General features: G+C 29.8%; 1 protein-coding gene across 2 annotated transcripts; it reads left to right on the top strand.

Moving 5' to 3' along the window:
- Nucleotides 1-1,657: 1,657 nt before the first annotated feature.
- On the top strand, nt 1,658-20,226 carry LOC107446670 (uncharacterized). 2 transcript variants are annotated; one of them, XM_016061381.4, is made up of 4 exons: nt 1,658-1,750; nt 10,299-10,399; nt 10,741-10,841; nt 18,529-20,226. In XM_016061381.4, the coding sequence occupies exons 1-4, from the start codon at nt 1,691-1,693 to the stop codon at nt 18,684-18,686; spliced, it is 420 nt and encodes a 139-aa protein (XP_015916867.3). In that variant the 5' UTR covers nt 1,658-1,690; the 3' UTR covers nt 18,687-20,226. The 2 variants fall into 2 exon arrangements, with proteins under 2 accessions (XP_015916867.3, XP_015916866.2); XM_016061380.4 differs by lacking the exon at nt 1,658-1,750 and adding an exon at nt 1,933-2,185.
- Nucleotides 20,227-20,628: the final 402 nt, after the last annotated feature.

Raw genomic sequence — 20,628 nt, 5'->3', positions numbered from 1 at the left:
ACTTCTTGAGTAGGGGGGCAGAGGAACTGTTTTGAGCTAAGTCGCACTTTCACTCTAGTTGTGCTCTCGTGTCAAACGAAAGGCGCTCTTTCTTTACTTAATTATCAATGCTAATGGCTGGTAATTTTGGCTTGTCTAAGTCTCATTAAACCAACATATAAATACTGCAACAGGAACGTTTAATTCTCTTTGCATATTTTATTTTATTACCGGGATTGAAGTTGTTGTTGTTGTAGTTCATTTACGTAGCACTAGAGCTGCACAATGGGCTATTGGCGATGGTCTGGGAAGCATCCCTGAATATGATCTGAGGACATGCCATCATAATTTTGATCCTCTGCACAGGGGATTGCACCCCCGCTTCGGTAGCCCAACGACCTGCCTGCGAAGTCGAGCTCTTTACGGTACAACAGTTTAACGAGGACTAATGATCCAAGAATGAATGATCCAAGTGGTCACCCACCTGCACACTGACAGCTGTCAGTGATGCTTGACTTCGATGTTCTGCTTTGAACCGTGTCTTATCGATCAGTCCACTGCAGAACAACCGGGGTTGGGAATCCGACCCAATTTTGGGTTTCCAACTATAAATGTTCAACTTCATAGCTGTAATTTTGAACCCAAACCAGAAGACAAATGAACTCCTGGATAAAGCATTGAGACATAATAGCCTTCGTGGTGAACCTTTTGATGGAGCTAACTCGCATTTGAGCACCGGAACTAACCCTCTCAAGGTTAATCCAACAGCAAGGGGATCTGAACAATGATCCGTCTACCGCTAAGAATATTTTTACATCAGCACTGTGTTCGCTGCGAACCGAGAGCAGAATTTGTATGGATCAACCGTTGTTGGGTTTCGAACATGGATAACTTCATTGGTAGGAGAGGGCTCTATCTCCTTAGCCACCAAGCTTCTCACTTTACACCTTGCACAGGAAAAAGTGAACCAATTCTATCAATTATGGGGTCCACGGAGAAATTGGTCACAGCAGTGGTCTTCACTCATGTTGGTTACTGGCTGCTTAGCGAAGAGCGGGTTTTAACTTTATAAGTATTCTATCTGCTTCAGCTTTTATGTTTATCACGAAGTTTCATAAGTGCACGCTAGGTGAATGCGATTTTTTTTCATTTTTATATGATTTTGTTCTCATATCGAAATAAATTATTTGTGATTAATAATATCAGTTTTATTTACTCATCAGTGTTTTATTTTACTTAAAAAATTAAGTAAATCAATAAATCTAAAATGTATAGTTAATACTTTAATTATAAGTTTAAAATATGCTTTAAAAGAGAATGCGAAATAAATGCTCCCGTTTCACAGCTGAGAATCGAACCCTCGACCTCTAGGTTTCCAGACTCGTTTTTAAATTCATTTTACTGTCAGAAAAAAAATTTATATGGAATTTTTAGAAAATACACACTATTCGTTGATAGGTAAGTACTTAATTTACGTCGCACTGGTGCAGCACCATGGGCAATCGGCGACGATCTGGGAAACATCCCTGGTGATGATCCGAAGACATGCCATCACAAGTTTATCCTGGGCAGGAGAGATGGCTCCTTCGCTGTGGCAGCCTGATGACCTGCACTCGAAGTTGAGCCCTTAACGGTAGAAAGGTTTAACGAGGACGAATACCTCGCATTTTCGGTCTCAACACAGGCTGATGAAAGTGGTCGTTAGTCAGTAATGCTTGAATTCGGTGTTCTATTGGGTTGGGAACCATGTCTTTGTGATCAGTTCACTGAAGTACGTACACTATTCGTAATATATACATTAGAATATTCAATTCAAGTATTATATACTTATTTTTTATATGAAGAAATTAAGCAGTGCGAGGATTGCTATGTTAAGATGGAAAGTTTCTGCGAAATTTCAGCCTGTTCCTACTACTAGCGCCACTAACGGGGTGTAGTAACGGGGCATTACCTCAGAACAATATTGGCGTGAGCGATTCGTCTTGCATAATATATCTCTGATTTTGTTGAAACCGCTCTTTTTCGTTCTGCTTATTTTAAGATGTAAATTTTATGAGTAAGAAAAACTTTTAATGAAAGATCTAGTCTAATATAATTAAAAAAATTAACTGATTTTAAGTTATCAATAATGTATTTTTTAAATCATTTGAGGTTATTTGCTATAACTCTTCATATAATGATAGTGTATTATTTCATTGGACACATTGTAAGTTGTTATTTAAGTTATTTATTTCAATATTTTTATCTTATTACTGATTAAAAATATTCACTCTTCGAAACTTATTGCACTAAGTTTCTGTAACAAGTAGTCACTGAATAACATCTTAAGTTTATAATGCTTTTAAGAAACATTATTTTAGAACATATTATCTACAAAATAAAAATATGTCCTGTAAATTAAATTTGAGGGAGAAATGAGACTCTAAACTTCTGAATCATTTCATGTTTGTTTTCTATTCAGATGCATTAACTGATGCAATAATATTGATTTTTAAAACACTTTATTGTTTAGTTTTTGTTGAATATCTTTGGAAACATTTTTGTCTGCTAAAAATTATGTCTACCCTAGGCTTTTTCATCAATGAGAATACAGATTTCACGGCCCTAGAACAGAATTCATTTCTGACCCTTCTTCAAACTGAAATATCCGTATTTTATTTCATATTTTGTAAGATTTTTGAAGTAGCAAAATTTTACTTTACACTTTGATTTTTAAATAATCTATTTTATACATATGTAAAAATATTTACTTCCACTTGTGTTATTTGTTCTAGAAATTAAACATTAACAGGATATTATCAATGGGAACATTTTAGAATACCTATGTTGTCAAATATGTTAGCCAAGAACTTTGGTGTTGCTAAGCATAGATTGCCAAGTCAACAATTAGCCTCAATTTAGCCCCTTAAGTGTTACTGAAGGCTTGGCTTTGTTCATCTATGTTTGAACTTCAGACTGTGTAATTTATTTTTAGCATGAAAGAGTAAATAAAATGCACTCATTTCATTGTGAATAAGTTAACTTGATATTTTCTACTGATACTGTATATTCTTCCTTACACTTGAAACTTTGTTTTGATAATTAGTTTTTTTTTAAATATTTGTTACCATAAATTATTACTGAATTGATGACAAATTTCACTCTAACCAGCTTGTCATGGTTATTATTATTGGAGGATTAGGGTACAGTCGGAAAAAAAATAAGATATCACCCTGAATAACTTTTGTTCTAATGATCGGATTTTCACGATCTAAGTGTCGATCTTAATGGTTCCCGTGGGTGACCTCAAATATGCTAATTAATTAGTGCTAACTATTAATTAAGTTACGAAATCAGACACAAAAACGTACTTTCTCTGAATAAACATGTATTTTTTTTTACATATTTGGATTTCTAAGCCTCAAAATATAGGGGGTAGCCGCAATCTGGGAAATATGGTCCCCATAGTTTGGTCAGGAGAGCGATCCAAAGTTCGTACCCGTTAATGTTAATTTCACTTTTTACGTTTTTAGTCATATTTTCAGAACTAATAAAGCAATTTGAAGAAAATTGCTCCCACTCATAAAACTCATTTACCCAAAGATAATTTCATGAAAAAAATAATTTTTAATAATTATTAATTATTTTTTATTATTTAATTAAATTGAGGATGAAAAAATTTTGAATTATAAGGTATGAATTTTTTTATACCATAATAATCTACATATTTTTCAATAGAAAAATCTAAAGTTTCAACTGTTTTTATTTATTAGAAGCTGAAAAAAATTAAAATTAATTATTTTTGAAAAAATAATTTGGCGACACTAAAAAAATGATTAAATGGGGCGATTAATATTAAAATGTGATAAACTTGCGAGGAACTTGACTTCTCGCGCGTAGTGTAAAATTTCATTCATATTTTTTTCGCTAATAATCGTTTGCTAATCTTTTTATTTTTATTTCTTTCAAACTATAAAATACGATGTTTCTTTTTAGTCATTTAATAATTTATTTGTAATTTAGTAAAGAAATTATAAATAAAACATTTTGAATAAAAAACACTTTATTCAACGAATGTCTAGTTTTATAAAGGCGTGCTTCTGATAGAATATGATTATGCACCTGATTGTGCTTACTTAATGTGATTATTTTTTAATTTTCGATTTTCTTTTTCAATAACTGATACAATTTCAATAATATACATACGTATGCATAGATTTGGAATAATATATTTATCAATTTCTTGAATATATATTTTATAATTATTAATACGAATGCGTAGTCAACATTTTTAATCATCTTAAAACTTCGCCCGGTGGCTGAGCGGTAGCGCTTCGCGCTGTCGTTCCTCGGGCCGGGCAAGGCTGACTCAGCCTTTCATCCCTTCAGTGGGTCGATAAATAAGTACCAAGCATGATTGGGAACTAAACACTGGGGGTTCCGCGTTCGGCTGACCACCTGACCGGAACATCTGCTCCTGCACCCCAGAGCCCTAGGTCCAGAAAACTGAGATGGGCACAGTAGGCCTTGGCCCTCCATGGGCTGTCGTGCAGCTGAGTTTAGAGTAGAGTTTTTTAAAACTTCTTTACATCTTATATATCGCCTTAATCTTAAAATAAATTTGTAAATTACCTGTCTGTGCGTGTTTCGCAAAATTATTTTTCTAACTTTTTTATTGAATTTTAATGCAATTTTTTTAAAATTCTATTATGTATATTTTTTTCCAATAATATACTAATCAATCGTTTAAGTACTTTAATTTATGTTTTTCTTTAAAATAAAATTACTTTTTAAATTATTGATAAGTTCTTATTGAAAGAAAACTTAGAATTATTGCCAGCTATCTGAGAATTAAATCTTGTTAAGAAATTAAAAATATTCTACTGATCACACACAATATCATTCGAAGCAGAACAGCTGACTATTTACTAAAAATACTATTGTTTACGAAAAATGAAGATAAATTATTAATTTTATTTTTTTTATTGCTTCTTATTTATTCGAGTAATGAAAAGTAAATGCGTATGTGCGCACAGGGGAAAAATTTAACAGATTGTTTTGTTTTTTAAATGAACAAGAAACTATGGGCATGCAATTTTAATTAAACATTCAAAGAAAATCTTGTGCGCTAACCCTTTTAAGTTACCCTTTTGTCTTAAAAAGTTAAAAATATTTGCTTTAAAAGTTGTTTGTATGATTTCTCAACTTTTGCACAGTTCAAAAAAATATTGCTATATCAGGAAAATGTTCGATATGCCTTGTTTTGTTAAACAACTACTAAAATAAAAAATTGTAAAAAGATTTGAAAAACGTGCTATTTTCAGAATCATCATCTCAAAAATTGTTCTTTTACTCCATTTGACTTTCTTCTTCTTAAATAACTTATAATCATAGTTTTAACACACGTTTTGAAGAAATTATGTATACAAATTTCTCCTAATATTTCGTAATAAAAAAACAAGAATATTAATGATTTATTTATACAGTGAAACCTGCCAAGTTGACCACACTTGTAAGTTTTACATCTGAATAAGTTGACCTCAATTATCAAGAACGGAAATTTTCCTACATAATAAAGAAGCAAAACCTTTGTAACTTGACCACCTGTCTATCTTGTATGTTGACCACTGAAATAAGTTAATTTTGTCTAGGAGTATTATGAAATTCTATTCTAAAACCCTCATAAGTTGACCAGAAAAAAAAAATTCAGAAAATTTTCTGTCATTTTGCAATGTATGTTAATATTTCACTTGTTCGGTGAAATAGTGTAAAAAGCTAATCTAAACCCTTTTGTGAGTTGACCATCTGGGGAAACTGTAGGGAGTCAGCTTTTGACCATTTCGTTCATTCATTCTTTGAAAACAGGTGTGTTAGTTGAAAAGTTGCTCTTCCAGTTGCAATAGTGAGCAAATAGGCTTATATGTGTAGTAATAACAGAATAAATTTTGAAGTATTAAAATTTTGTTTTGTTAAAGTTTTCAATGTTTTCGTGTTCTGATATTTTAAGAAATTATTTTTATTAAACACTTCACATGCATAACTAACAAAATAATTTTTTTTAAAAAGTTAGTTAAATATTAAAATTATTTCTGTGTAACAAATTGAAGTTCGTTTAGGTTTAAACACATTTCTTGAGATATTCATTTGGCCATTTGCTAAATCAAATTTTTAAGTCAAGTAAAAAAAAAATTTAAATGTATAGCAACATGTAGGAAACGAAAAAGTAAACAATGTCCCACCCCTTCTATAAGTTGACCACTTGTCTACGTTGGCCACTAAAACAATGCACGTGAAGTGCTCAACTAACACAAGTTTTACTGTAATTGTTTCATTGAACCAGAGTAGTTAATTGTTTTCGTAATAATCGGCCTTACAACTATTTAACTTAGATTCTTTGGACTAGGCGTCACTTCATGCATGTCTTTCGAGATTGAAATTTCAAAGATAAAATGTAAAAATTACAAGAATGCGTAAGCTGGTTTCAACAAACAAAAAAAAAGGGACAAAATCGTTGGCAAAAGAAGTTATCTCATGAAAAGAGTGTCAGAGTTGAAAAAGTATTGTAAAAACTGTAACAATTGTTACTCTTGTTTAATTAAGGGTATTATAAACCTAATTTTCTTTTAATCATGTTTTTTAAAGAACTAACGAAAGGAGTGTGTAAATAACATCAACTCGTAATTTTCTTCTTGTTTTTTTTTTGTTTTTATTTATATTTACAACTATTTAATTTCTATAAAATTTTGCGATTATGCATCAGAATAGCTATCTTTTTTCAGGTCCACCTTTGCTTGATCACTTTTTTTTTCCTTTCCTGAGAAGCTCTTCATAAATTTATGATAACTTATGAATTAAAGTAACTAAAGAACCATTTAGTTACTTGAACTAGATCTGAAAATAACCACTCGCCATGTGGAGAGTAAAAAAGAAGTGGCGGTTTAAATAAACAACTGGTCACTTTTTCCCATGTTTTTTTTTTTTTTTAAACTCGTTAATCGATAAAAGTACATTAACATAGAAAGATACTGGAAAGCAGAATTTTCATTAAAATGTCAGTCTCCATTCAAAATTTTGATCCTTCAGAATCCAGCAATTAGTGATGGAAAGATTCGTGTGGAAGAGTTTTTTAACAATTAATGCATTTCAAAGTTCTAATGTGTACATTAAATGTATTGCGTCCCAAACTATTTTTACATGAAGTTTTTTTTAAGTCAGTATGTTTAATAAATTATGTAACATATTTTTATTTTTGAATTAACTTTTTATAACTGTTGATTATTTCTAATATGAATTTTTTTTTTAATTTAATCCAAGCAGGAAAAATATTGGATATTAAATGAAAAATACCTATTAAATGGAAGAGACCTATCGGTATTGGTCACTGACTTTTTAAGTTTGAGTAAAAAGTGGCTACTAAGTTGTTAAAGTCTACCAGCTACTGGCAACAAACTGAAAATTTAAATTTTCAGGTTTAATTGAACATTTAAAAGATTTTTGGTGGCAGTGAAGTTAAAAAAGAGACTGACTGAATGCAATTGGTCGACAGTTTTGCCTACCAGATTCATTAGTTAAAATTTCATTATTTTTTAAAAATTGAATTTTTATTGTTAAAACTATCCTTATATAAAATGTGGTATTGTAAATTAAAGTGCCTTTTCTTGATTTTTTTTCTTCTGTTTTTCTTTTCAAATTCCCTTTGAAGCATTGATGCCTTTAGTTTTTGTGATTTGAAATTTATAGTCATTGTTATATACTTATATTTTTCAAAATAAATAAAGCTACTCTACAATTAATTTTAAAGCTCCAGATTAATGAAAAGTGATTTTATTTTTTCATGATTTTATAGGATCCTATGATGTAGAGGTATTTTGCAAAAGAGCTGATTCATGTAACTAATTATTTTTTTATTGTGTATAATCAAGCCCATTGTTATTGTTGTTAAGATTCAGATTGGGAAAAAGATAATGTTTTTTAATGTCTCTACAAAACTGTCCTTTATCAAGAAAATATGTCCTATATTAGAAATGTTCTATTAATGTAGGCAAGTTCTAATTCACCAGTCTGCCAGTGATTTCAAAGAAGTTAAAGCAAGTGTCATTCAACGATCACTATACTTTTTGCAAAGACAAGAAAACTACGTAGATTGAAGAAATAATATTCTGTAGTATTTGTTGCTGTTAAATATTAAAAAATGTTTGTAGACTGTTTTCTTGAGGCTTTTCGAAATGGAAAAACTTGACCAATGTTATTCAAATTTTGTCATTGATAGTTACATAATTTAAGAAGATATAAAAATTTTATTACGTAAGTAAATTAAATTTGTAGTGAAATTACATTTTGGTACTCAATTTTTATTAATGTATACAAAGAAAAAACTTTTGATGCATTTTTATTTCTAACGATGTCTAAAGCAAAAAAATAATATTAAGTCTCTAAAACTTACTGTCCCTTATCTTCTCAAAGCAGTAGCATGTTCCAAGATTTATTGGTTACTAGTATTTTACTCTCCAACCAAACTAATTTTAAAGTTTTTTTTACTTTTTAGGAACATTTGTTATATCTCTGGAACTAATAAGGTTAATGAAAATTATTTTTTTCCCCATTTATAAAATTCATTTCCTAGTGATTTGCAGAAAGTAATTTTATATAATTTTTTTGATTATTATTTTTGAGTATTTGTTTTTTTTATTTAATAGTATTTTTCAGTGATAAAATATATTGCAAAACGAAAAGTGCGAAAAAGCAAGATTATTTGAGTATAGAAAAATTAAAGTGATTCTTTTATATATATATATATACAGTACAGAACCCGTTATCCGGAAATCAGAAAACCAAAAAACCGGAACGAAATTCCATAAATTTTCCCGCCATTTTTTTTAAAAAGAAATTTTTTTTCCTTATAAGATTTCAAGATTTTTCTTTCTTTTTTGAAAGATGTTTACCTTACCATCATTTTGGAAACAATCATTAGTGCATTACTTCATCATTTTTTCTTTTTAAGATTATTTCCAAATATATTTTTTTTTAGTTGAGTTTGACAATAAAAAAACTGCTTTTTGTAGCGATTCAGAAAACCGGAAAAATCAGTTCCCTACAGTATATATATATTTATATATATATATATATGTACAGTATACAGTACAGAACCTGTTATCCTGAAACCAAAAAACCGGAATGAAATTCTATTAGTTTTCCCGCCATTTAAAAAAAAATAATTTTTTTTTTCCTCATGAGATTTTAGGATTTTTCGTTCTTTTTTGAAAGATGTTTACCTTACCATCATTTTAGTAATAATCATTAGTGTATTACTTAATCGTTTGTTCTTTTTAAGATTATTTCCAAAAAAAAACAATTTTTTTTTAGTTGGGTTTAACAATAAAAAAACGCCTTTTTGTAGCGATTCAGATAACCGGACAAATCAGTTATCCGGAATAGCAATGGTCCCTATCGTTCCGGATAATCGGTTCCCTACTGTATATATATATATATATATATATATAGTCCCTGCCCAAATTATTAGACACACTATAAGATTCTATGTAAATTCTTAATTATCTAGTGCTACTATACAGCTTTGTTTTTTCACGGCTGAAACCGTTTTGCACTTGTTTGCATTCGTGTATCAATTGGTTGACATTGTAATGCAATAAGTTAAAATTAAATACAAATAGGAAGTATATAAAAAATCTCCTATATAAAAACCCATTACATGTATGCCTAAATATGAAAGTATTGCATATTAACACATGCAAAACACGTAAAGCATAAAAGAAAACAGGGTATATCTATAACTCTTTTTATATCTTCATCCCTTCTAAATCTATGCTGATATGTATATAGTGTATATATATCTGTATAGTTTTTATAATTCAAATACCTTTAAAAGTTATTTTTGAACAAATTTTTAGCAACAGTAGATGGCAAGGAAAAAGTTTCAACTAGTCACTAAATTGCTTGCAGAAATTTATTTAATTGAGATTTTGTGATTGCTGAAAATTTTTCCTTTTATCTGAGTCTGGTGTGTATGTAGCATGCTTTCTGTTGATATGCTGCAATATCTTTAAGAGATATGTGATGTAGTGTATGTTTTTTGTTAAATCTTGACTATAAATCCTTAGCCATTAATTGATTTGCATTTAACATTATTTAAACGTAAAATTTGAATTTACAAACTTTACCATTTATGGAAATATATACTATGAAAAATTTTCTCTCTTAATTCAAACTTAAAAATAATTTATACTTATACTCTAATGCTAAAGATATGTTTTTTTTTTATGTATAAAAATAACTTTTCAAGTACTCTTTAATTATCTTTGTTGACTTTTCTTTAATTGTAGGAGGAAATAACTAAGATTGTTTTGCCTCTTCGCTTAGTAGAAGAAAATGGTAAATTAACTGTTCGTCATATTGAAGATGAGCAGATATTAACACAAAACAGGTAATTCTGAAGTACAAAGGAAATATATACAGTAGAACCCACTTATAACGAGCTCACTTTCAATAAGTTTTCGGATTTAATGAGTGAGATAGAATATCTTTATGTCTTCTAAAGAATCTGGGAGGAATTCACATACATTGTTTATTTGAAATGTTTTTTTACTAAATTTGGATTTATCAAGCATTTCTCTACTTCCTAAGTAACACGTTATGTACTGGTCCTTCTGTATATATATTTAGTATAATGCCAGTTAGAACTAAGCATTATTGTTAAATAACCATGTATTATTTAAGCAAGTATTCATTGAATTTATTTTAATAGAATGCTCTTCTTATATCTAGATTATACAAAGCATTTGTTCCTTGTGTTGTGTTTCTAGTCATGGAACTAATTTCATTTTTTGCTGGATTTTCTCTCTTTGTAAAAGCTCAGCAACAATTGTGTATCCTTTATTTTTGCTTCAATTTCTTTTCTTTCCAGGCAAATTTTTTTTTCCAGACTTCTCAACCATTAATTAATTTTTGATTATACCAAAATACTTGATATGATGCTTGATACACACCACACTACTTGATACTTGATACACACTACCCTACAATTATGGAGGACACACTTTCAGTTTGACATTTTTTTAAAAATTTCACTATAAATACTTAGAGGAATACTTAAAATTTTTGTAACTCTAGAGTTTAGTGCATGCGATTTTTCATAGTTAGCAAAAAGGTTTAAAGTTTTCGGAGGTGTGAGGAACCCAGGGGACCCACAATAGATTATGAAACAAAACAAGGATTTTTGAACACCCTATGCCAGAAAATCATGCAATAAGTTTGTAACTTGTATCGATTACTTTGGTTGTTAATTGCAATAACTTGTCGTGAATTCTGTAAAGGTAGCTTAAATATTTATGGATATGTTGACATTTTTATGGAAAAAAAAACTAATTTTATTGTCATACTTATTTTGCTGTAACTTTAAAAATATTGAATAGAATTAAACAAAATTTTTGGTACAATTTGAAATTGATTACAAAATTATTGTTTTGAAATTTTTTTCTTCTTAAAACTACATAACATTTGAGTATTTACAGTTGTTCTATCATACTGCACCTGTGCAAAAAGTATTTGAAAAACTTTTTTTCGTGATTTTGTAGTTAATTGTATTTGGAAACTAAGAAAAAAGGCTTGATTTGAATATGTTATTAATTTAAAAATTTCCAAGCAATTTTTTAAGTAGTTTTTGTACCATTTAAAAGAAAGCTTAAACTGATCAGGGGTTTTCCACGTATTTCACTTTGTAGTATTGCTAATTCCCTATAATAACTGGAAGCTATAGTCGTGAGATGTGATTGTATAAGGAAAGAAACCATTTGAAATATAATGTAATTTAGTAAAGAGTTAGTCTTCTATGTGCTGCAATGACACTATTAACTCTTCTAAGCATGTGTGTTGCAAGATTTTGATATATAGCTTAAGGTATTTGCATCTATTCCTGCTGCAAGAATGTGACCAGCTAGGCTGTAAATTTTGGATGCAATTCTTTGTCTTGTCAACAGCAATCGAATTCGTCCGACAAATGTTCTTTAAGGCTTAATTCAAGATTCCGAACAGACCAGAGAAATACATTTCACATATATATATCGGGATGCCACTCCTTGATAGAGGCTGTGACAAGGCACAAAGCATTGTTGTCTCGGAAGTAACTTTCCCCATTTCCGTAAAATTGCCAGGGTGAAGGTAGGATCTGATTGTCCAGAATATTCCTGTAGACCTCTGCATTCAGTCTGCCAGAAGCAACATGTAAAGGTCCGAGACCATACCATGAAAATATCCTCCAAATAAGTACATCACCGCCACCCAACTTGACAGTTGGAATAATACATGCAAGTAAGAGAGGTTCACTTGGCGCTTCGCCATATCCAAATTATTTCAGTTGACTGGTTGAGCATATTGCAAAACTCATCGCTCCATAAAAAGTTTTCCAGTAATCTACCGTTCAGTGTTGTATGCCCCAAGCAAGTCTAGCAGCTTTGTTGGATGGTGTTATATTGAATTTGCTTGTTGATAACGTGGAGTGGTTTCGTGAACTTCCCTGCTTCAGGACATGCCGATCTCTTTCACTAAGTTTACAGGGATGACCAACGTGCACATTTCCTATCCCAACTCCTGTAGTTTTCCGCAATTTTGCCAATATGCTTGCCACTAATGTGACAACAAATTATCATACCCCTTTCAAAGTCACTGAGTTCCTGTTACTGCAGCATATTGTCACAACTTCAAATAGAACTAATGACTTGACTATTTCACATATCGTATTTGTCTTTAATAGAGATAATGTGTGAACACTGGATCTGTATAAATATTGAAATGAAGACTGATTTTATGCATACCCAATTCAGTTTTCTTTTAACTTTTCCCCCCAGATGTGCAGTGCAAGAGCTACTTTTAATACTCATCTTGCACAGTTTTTAACAAATTTTTTTGAATTAGAAATTTTAAAAAAATATTTAAAACTGAAAGTGCCTCTTCCATTATTTTTGGTCAGTGTATCTTAATAATGCTTCAAATTTTATGCTTTTTATTTTTTGTTTGTTTTATTTTTATTGTTTCAATCAAAAAGTATTTAATCTTAAATTTTTATTCATATTATTAAAAGTGTTAAATTTTTGTTAATTAGAACTTTCTGAGGAACTGCAGTTTTTTTTTATTTTTACATAGTTTGACCGTATCTGCATTGAAAATGCCCCGTGGCAGAAACACGGCGACACAGCGACATTGTCGCAGAAAGCGACTGAGTTCTTGCAGAAAGATTTTTTTTATTTGGGAAATAAAAATTTTTGGTTTGCCACAAACAAAAGTTCTCAAAATAAATTCTGCAGAAACAGAAGCTGTTTTACCAACAAAAAAAAAAAACATTTTCTTCAGAAACAAAAAATTTCTGCAGAAGCAATAATGGTTCTGCAAAATTTTTTTCTTACAGAATTGTTTTAAATAATTTTTTTTCTAGCGTACCGCGGAAGGAGAAAGCGCTCGTAATTCTCCGTTAATCTCCAACACAAACAGTTACTGGATAAAAAGGGGAGAATTTTTTTCCCCTTTATTAAGCTATTTTTGGAAATTTGCCAACTTCGGCCTCTATCGCTGGCGCAGTAATTTGCTTTGTGTTTTTTTATGAGAACAGAGCATTTTATATTTTTTGCACTTATGTGGAAAATTTCATGCGTAAAAAGATTCTTTTTTAAAAAAAATCATGTCTAGCGAAAAGGTTATTTGTTGCAATTGTGAAGCCACAATAGTTAAAACAAATTTGAAAACTGATTTATCAAGGCGGCATTCCGAAAAAGAAATAAGATGGAAGTCGACAACATCTAAAAATGCCTATATGCTTTGAATTAAATCGTCGATAAAAAAAAAAACGCAATCTAACGATAAATGAAATAAAGCCTGAAAGATATTTCACAATCTACGATTTTTTAGCATGCGAATGAAAACCAGATTGGTGAAAAATATTTACTGGTCACTTTCAAACAGGTTTCCATACGCATGCGAAAAAAAATCGCATCCAATGAATATGGCTCTAATACCGATGTTTCAGTACTGATAAAGACTATTTCGTTTCGGGATGTTGAATAGACTTGAGCATATTGAGTCGGAAACTGCTTCTGCATACTTCGTGTGGAATCAGTGCTATATATTTACACAATACAGTGCGAAATCACAAGCGCTGTGTATTTTTTTCGTTCTGAACTTAATCTGATCACGAAAAAAGTTTTATTTACCTCCTTTTTTTAAAAAAAAAAATCTTTCAATAAGTCAGTACAATATTAATCGAATCTAATTAATTAGATAAAATTAATTAGATGTAGAAAAAATTGAAACAAACATTGCTTTAATTTTTTTGCTTTTAGAATTCGGTTATAGTCAATACTATTTTATTATTTTGATTACTCAACTTCAATATTAATTTTTTTACCTGATTTGTTTCTGTACCTGATATAACTACTATAGTGAAACATTAAATCATACTGTTTTAAACTGATACTTCAAATTCAGTTATCTTGTTTTATAAATTTAATCTTTTTGTCCATTCTTAGCTATTTCTATAAGTTCTATCTTATTACAGGTTCTGGGTAATCTTTATTTATGCTCTAGTAAGCATTTTTGTCTGCAGATCTATACATTTATAACTTTCCGTTATTATCGAAGATTATACAAATTTATACTTAAACAATTTAAACTTATTAAGAAATGTAAACTTATATTATGAAATTAAGAAAAAAAATCTACACAGTTTTATTCTATGCATGTAGACTTATTTTATAAACACGAATTTCATCTATTATTATAAATTCATTACACATACATTTATAACGATAAAAATATCTTGCAGAAAGATATTGGTTCTAATTAGGTTTGTTGCAGAAAGTCAGAAAAAATTCTGCCACAGGGTGAAAATGTTAAAAAGTTATGGGTTGAAATTTATACAAATGGGAAAGATGAGCAAATTTTGTAATGCCATGTGTATAAATGAAATAAGCTTTTGTTAACTTCAAATGGCTTTTTTTCTAAACAATAATTTTACTGTCAGAAACTCTCTAACTCATTCAATTTGCTAACTGAAACTTACTGAATAAACTAAAACATCTTGTATACAGCAAAAGCAACTTCTGAGATATATCGAATTTTTTTCATTAATTTTTTTTTTTAATGAATTGTTTTTCTCTGCTTTTTAATGTAATTCCAAAGATATAGTTTCTCTCTAGCTCCTCCAAAGACTGATTAAAAAATTATAAAAGTATTAAAAATTTTTAGTCGCATTAGAAGCAACAACATTATTTTAATCCATGCTATTAAATTTAAAATCAAATTTAATAAAAGTTAAAGAGTTTAAATGTCTGCATGTTTGAGAAATGTTATTTTAAGAAAAGGTAATTAGAAGTTAGTAAAAGTTTATTTATGCAAATATCCTCCGCATAATTTTAATAGTGTGGTATCTTTATTCATATGAGTTTCAAATTTTATTTTAAGAAAAAAGAAGCATTAGCATAATATACTTTGTGGGGCCCACTGTTTTAAATATAAAAATTAAATTACTTATTTTTCTGTTATTAATAATAGGAAGATCTCGAAAAGTGTCTGTTCCACCGTGATAATACCATTGCATTGGCACATCTAGAATTTTTTGCATTAAGGGGAGGGGACACTATATTAAATTTTCCATAGTAAAATGCACAAAGCTTAAAAATTTTACATTATATATATATATATATATAATCTTTATCTCTAAAATTGCAAATCATCCATCTGAAAAAAAAACTGCACAGTTTTGCGGGTTTATAAACGTTATTTAGCAGGAGCTGTAGCCTCTAATATGATTAGAATGAAGTTAAAAAATATTAAATCTATGATAGTAAACAAGACCATGTTGAAAAGAGCAAATGAAGCTTTCTCTGATCTTCAAGCGATATCTGAAGTGAACAAGACTGAATGAACGTAAGCAGTTCCAGAAGTTTGCTAGTGATACCAAGCAGATCAGAGTCCCTGATTTAAAACAGCGTAAATCCATATATTATATATATTACATTTTTTTGGAAATTACATTATTAACAGTAAAATCAAATCAATATATTACTAAAGTTATTTTCATCATTTATTTTTATTCTATTACATTTTCATTAATTTATGCAAATTTTAATTATTTTATTATTTTTATACAAAATTTTTGATGGAATTTTAAATAAAAAATATTGTGATTGTGTTAATGTAATACGGTCAAAAGTGAGTGGTGGATACTCAGGGAAAGAAGTGTAAAGGGCGAGCGTAACAAGTTCAGATCACAGAACGATCTAATAAGAACAGGGGTTAGGATGCAATAACAAGCTGAAGTGGATTTTCTTAGTAAGCGCAGGGCTGCTTGACCGAAATTGATGGTTGTCTACTTTTATTGGCGAATCTAAAACAATCATATATTAACTTAGGTAAATATCTGGAATATATGCTAGATCTGATTTGATAATTACACTTGCCCCGTATTTCATACACTAATGTTTTTTTTTTTAAGATCAAGTGGCACTGTACACATTTGCTTGGTATTCTGAGCACTGATGTTTTACCTAATTGAATACTAAATATCGAATATTTATTAAAATATTAACAAATATATTAATGTCAAATTGGACGTAATAAATATTTCGGACATTCACCAAGTGACTGTGATTGTTGACATTCAATAGTGCAAGTCAATGTTCTTCAGATTTCGAGCATCAGTAATAGATATAAAGATAAAAAACCTATATAAAAAGATTGTGGAGTGCAGCGCTTATGTTGTATTAATATCAAATGGCACATCATTTATGGCTGCTGGCACAAATACGGTAGCACATCCAATTTGCTTATACAGAAATGGAAACCAGGACCTTTGCAGTTCAACAATTGTGTACAATGGATGGTGGGGCTGTTGAAGAATTGTATGATAAAAGGAATCTCTTAGATACAAATTTATGCCATAAAATGCATAGACCACTGGAACAGAGCAAATATATGTTAAAAAAAAAAGTCGGGGTACATTGTAAAAAGCAACTGGCCCTCTATCGGATTGTGACTGGCTTTTTACCTATTAACACAGCAAACTTTCGTATGATTTCATCATATAGAGACTCTTATTCTTTCTTTTTTTCTCTTCTTACTCTAAGAGGTATTCTTTTACAGCCAAGTTTTATCGTGCCTTATTTAAAAAAAAGACTTTATAAATTTTTACGAGATATGTGATATACCCAGAATGTGTGGTTCTTACAAAATAATTTTTTCTCTCCAATTGACGTGGATGTGTCTATTCACTTGCAAGTGCCAATTTGAAAATTGCACTGGAACATGAAAAGAGAGGGAGAAGTATTCTACGAATTGGAATGCAAGTGCGCATTCCACTTGTCTTGCTTTAGGAGTTTTCTTTTTTTTGTACAAAGTTCGATTACTACATCATCTCAAAACTCGATGAAGAAATTCCAGACTAATCTGGTTGAAAATGGACTAAGGAAGACTGTTATAAAGGTTTTGAAAATAAACAGAAATTCGAGAGATTGTTAATATTTCCTATATTGTAAAATATTTTATTTAATTTTTATTTGTAACATTGTATATTTATTTTGTAATAAATTTTTGAATACAATTTTTCACCTTGATTTAAATTGCACAAATAAAAAAATGGGACAGATCCTATTTGAGACCATTTTTAATGACATACTGGGTGCTAAGTTTGGAAAATTGCTCTCTCAGCAGATGGAGAAAATATTGAAAAAAATTACTGTTTAAATTTGTGTGGGAGAGTGAATTGCTTATTCAGCGATATCCAATAATTTACATGTGTCAATATTTCTTTTAAAAAGTGTATTTTAAATTAGACCGATGTTGAGTTTCTTACTCGTGAATTATGTCAAAATAATCAAAAAAGAGTTTTATTTATTTTTTATTTCTGTACAGTCCAAAAAAAGTAATTAATTTGCCTTGAATGGTCAAATTCTTTGCTGTGTTATTGTTTTTCAGACAAGACTCATATCCTGAAATAAATCGTTGACATTAAAAATGTATATTTCCAATAAGACTGAACAGGAGAAGTGGAATGAAGTAAAAATTTTATGAATTGTATAAATACTGTTTGCTAAAGCCGAGGTTTGCTTGTCAAAAGCAAGCTATGCTTTAATAGACTCTGTAGCAACCAAATATTTCCGATTTATTCTTTAAATTCGATATCTCGTAAAATCAGAGCTATTATAAAGCTAGTTTACCTCTACTTATGTAACTTAAAAAAATTACAAAAATTTGTTATTTTTTTAAACATATGGGCTTATTTTCAGGAGCATGTTTTTTTTTTTTACGCATTAAATGCTTGCTTAAGAAGAATTACTGCTTAGGTAGTGAGGTGTACCTTAAGCTGCTTATTTGAAAAATAATTTGGTCGTGAGTCAACCAATAGTTACCTGTTACGCAGAAGGCGTGTAATTGTTCAAATACCTTGCTAAATTGGAACAATTCATATTTCTGGTGTGATTCTCAAACAATGAGGATTGCACAGCAGTTTTCATGCTATACAATAAATATACTATTAGTTGTTTTTGTATATTTCTTAACAATTGCTAGCTTTATTTTGTCACATTGTTGGAATATTACTCTTATATGGTTTCATTTACCATGCATATGTCAAAAGTTTTCTTCTTCTTGTTGTTTTGAGCCCAGCAGTATTGCCTTTTATATCAGAACTTGTTATCATCATCAAACATTATTTCATTATGTTTTAATTTTGATTAATGTCACAATCATAATTTTTTACTTATCATGTTATAACATATTTAATTGCATTCTTCGTGCATTTTTATCATTGTATAGTTTTCATTAAGTTATCATAAAGAAACTTTTTTTTTTATTCACATTAAGTTTTAACCTAGTTTGACAAGTTAGCTGAACATACTGCGCGATAAATGTATTGAAGTATAAAAATTTCGTTTATTAAAAAAATTATGTATGTTTTTGTATAAATTGAAAAAGTAATATAAGATTTCCAAATTATTCACTTTACCTACAGATTTCTTAAATTAAAAATGTTTTTCATCGATTCTCAATTATTATGCATACACTATAATATACATTCACTGCACTGCATCCCACAATCAAATTAAACATACTTCATTAAAAGCTCGAAACTCATTGCCGGATCTAAACTGACAAAGGTAATACCAAATTATTGCAAGGTCCCGCAGTAGATGGATCATTAAGACACCATTATTGGCAGATCACCTAAGTCACACATCACTAGCTGTGGTCATTTTCATCAGCCTGCGAAGGGATTGAGGGTGTGAGGTATTGGTCTCCATTTAACTGTTTATCATAAGTGCTCGATTTTCCTCACAGGTTGTCCAGGTACCAAAGCAGGGGTGCCATCCCTTCTGCAGATGATCAAAATTGTGCTGGCATGTCTTCAAATCATCCTCAGGGATATTTCCCAGACTGTCGCCAATAACCCATTGTGCAGCTCTAGTGCAAAGTAAATAAATTATTTCTACGACAATTGTGACACTAAATCTGCACCAAATTTGTATAATTTTGATGACCTGCTGAAATCATTGAAATTTATCTATTTTTCACTAACCTGCAACGAGAATGTTTGTAAGCCAAAAATTTCATTTTTGAAAAGTCACTAAAAGTGCGCTTATAATAGGTTAAGTATTACTAGGTTTGCCAGATGTGTATTTTGCGTTGTGACAACCTACTCAATGCATGATAGAGTTTGGTAATTGTAAACTTTTTCAATATTGGGTACAAATGGGTGTGAATGGGTACTCCTAACTGTTTAGATTTAACTGTTTGTTGGCCTCATAAGTGAGGGGATCTCTGAAGCAGGGAAAGGTATTCAACGTAACAATATTTGCTTTGTGTATTTATGAGGAAGGGAGAACCACTTTGCATGCTTCAGAACAGGTCTTTGTTTATATTTAGTGCGAAAGACTAGCTTTTATGCGAAAAATATCAACGAGCTGGGTCGAAGCTCAGGTATTATCGTTGTAACTTCGTCACAAAATGAAAATTTGACCAGTTATCCATTGCATGAATCTGATACTTTTTTATTAAATATCTGTCCACAAAAATTCCAACATATCTTATTTTTATGTTTTTTTGAGCATTGTGTTTGAGATTAAAGCTATTTGAAATTGTATATAACTCCATGCTGCATACTTATAAAGTTTTATTTTTATTTATGCATTTATCTAGAAAATGGGACATATAATTAATAAGGAATGAAAGAAAATTAAACATATCATAAAAAAGAAACTTATAAGAAAATAATACAGAATATAAATCCTTTTTAAACAACATTTTACAAAAGGAATTGTATTACTAAAATTAGAAAAAACAGATAAAATGAGATTTTGCAAAGCCTTTAAATTTTATTGTTCCTATGTTCCCGATTTCAAAATAAAACTTTTACATAAATCATGAAAAGTTTATTTTACATATCATATGAAAAAATAAATAAAAACATGAAAAAAAAACTGATATAATTGTAATTTAATTACTGTATTCTCATTTGAAATAAATGCTTCTAATGAAAAATCTGTTTTCACTTGCTTTGTTTAATAGTATTGATCAAAAGTATAAAAATGCTGCTAACATTTGAAACTCCTTCTATGAAGTCTCAACTCTTCCAGTTTTCATTTTTTCACATAAATTTATCTTCCCCCGATT

This window comes from Parasteatoda tepidariorum, chromosome 11, assembly GCF_982258835.1.
Source record: "Parasteatoda tepidariorum strain Cologne lab strain chromosome 11, Ptep-v5.0, whole genome shotgun sequence".
Lineage (NCBI taxonomy): Eukaryota > Metazoa > Arthropoda > Arachnida > Araneae > Theridiidae > Parasteatoda > Parasteatoda tepidariorum.
This window is presented reverse-complemented; position numbering and strand designations above follow the sequence as displayed.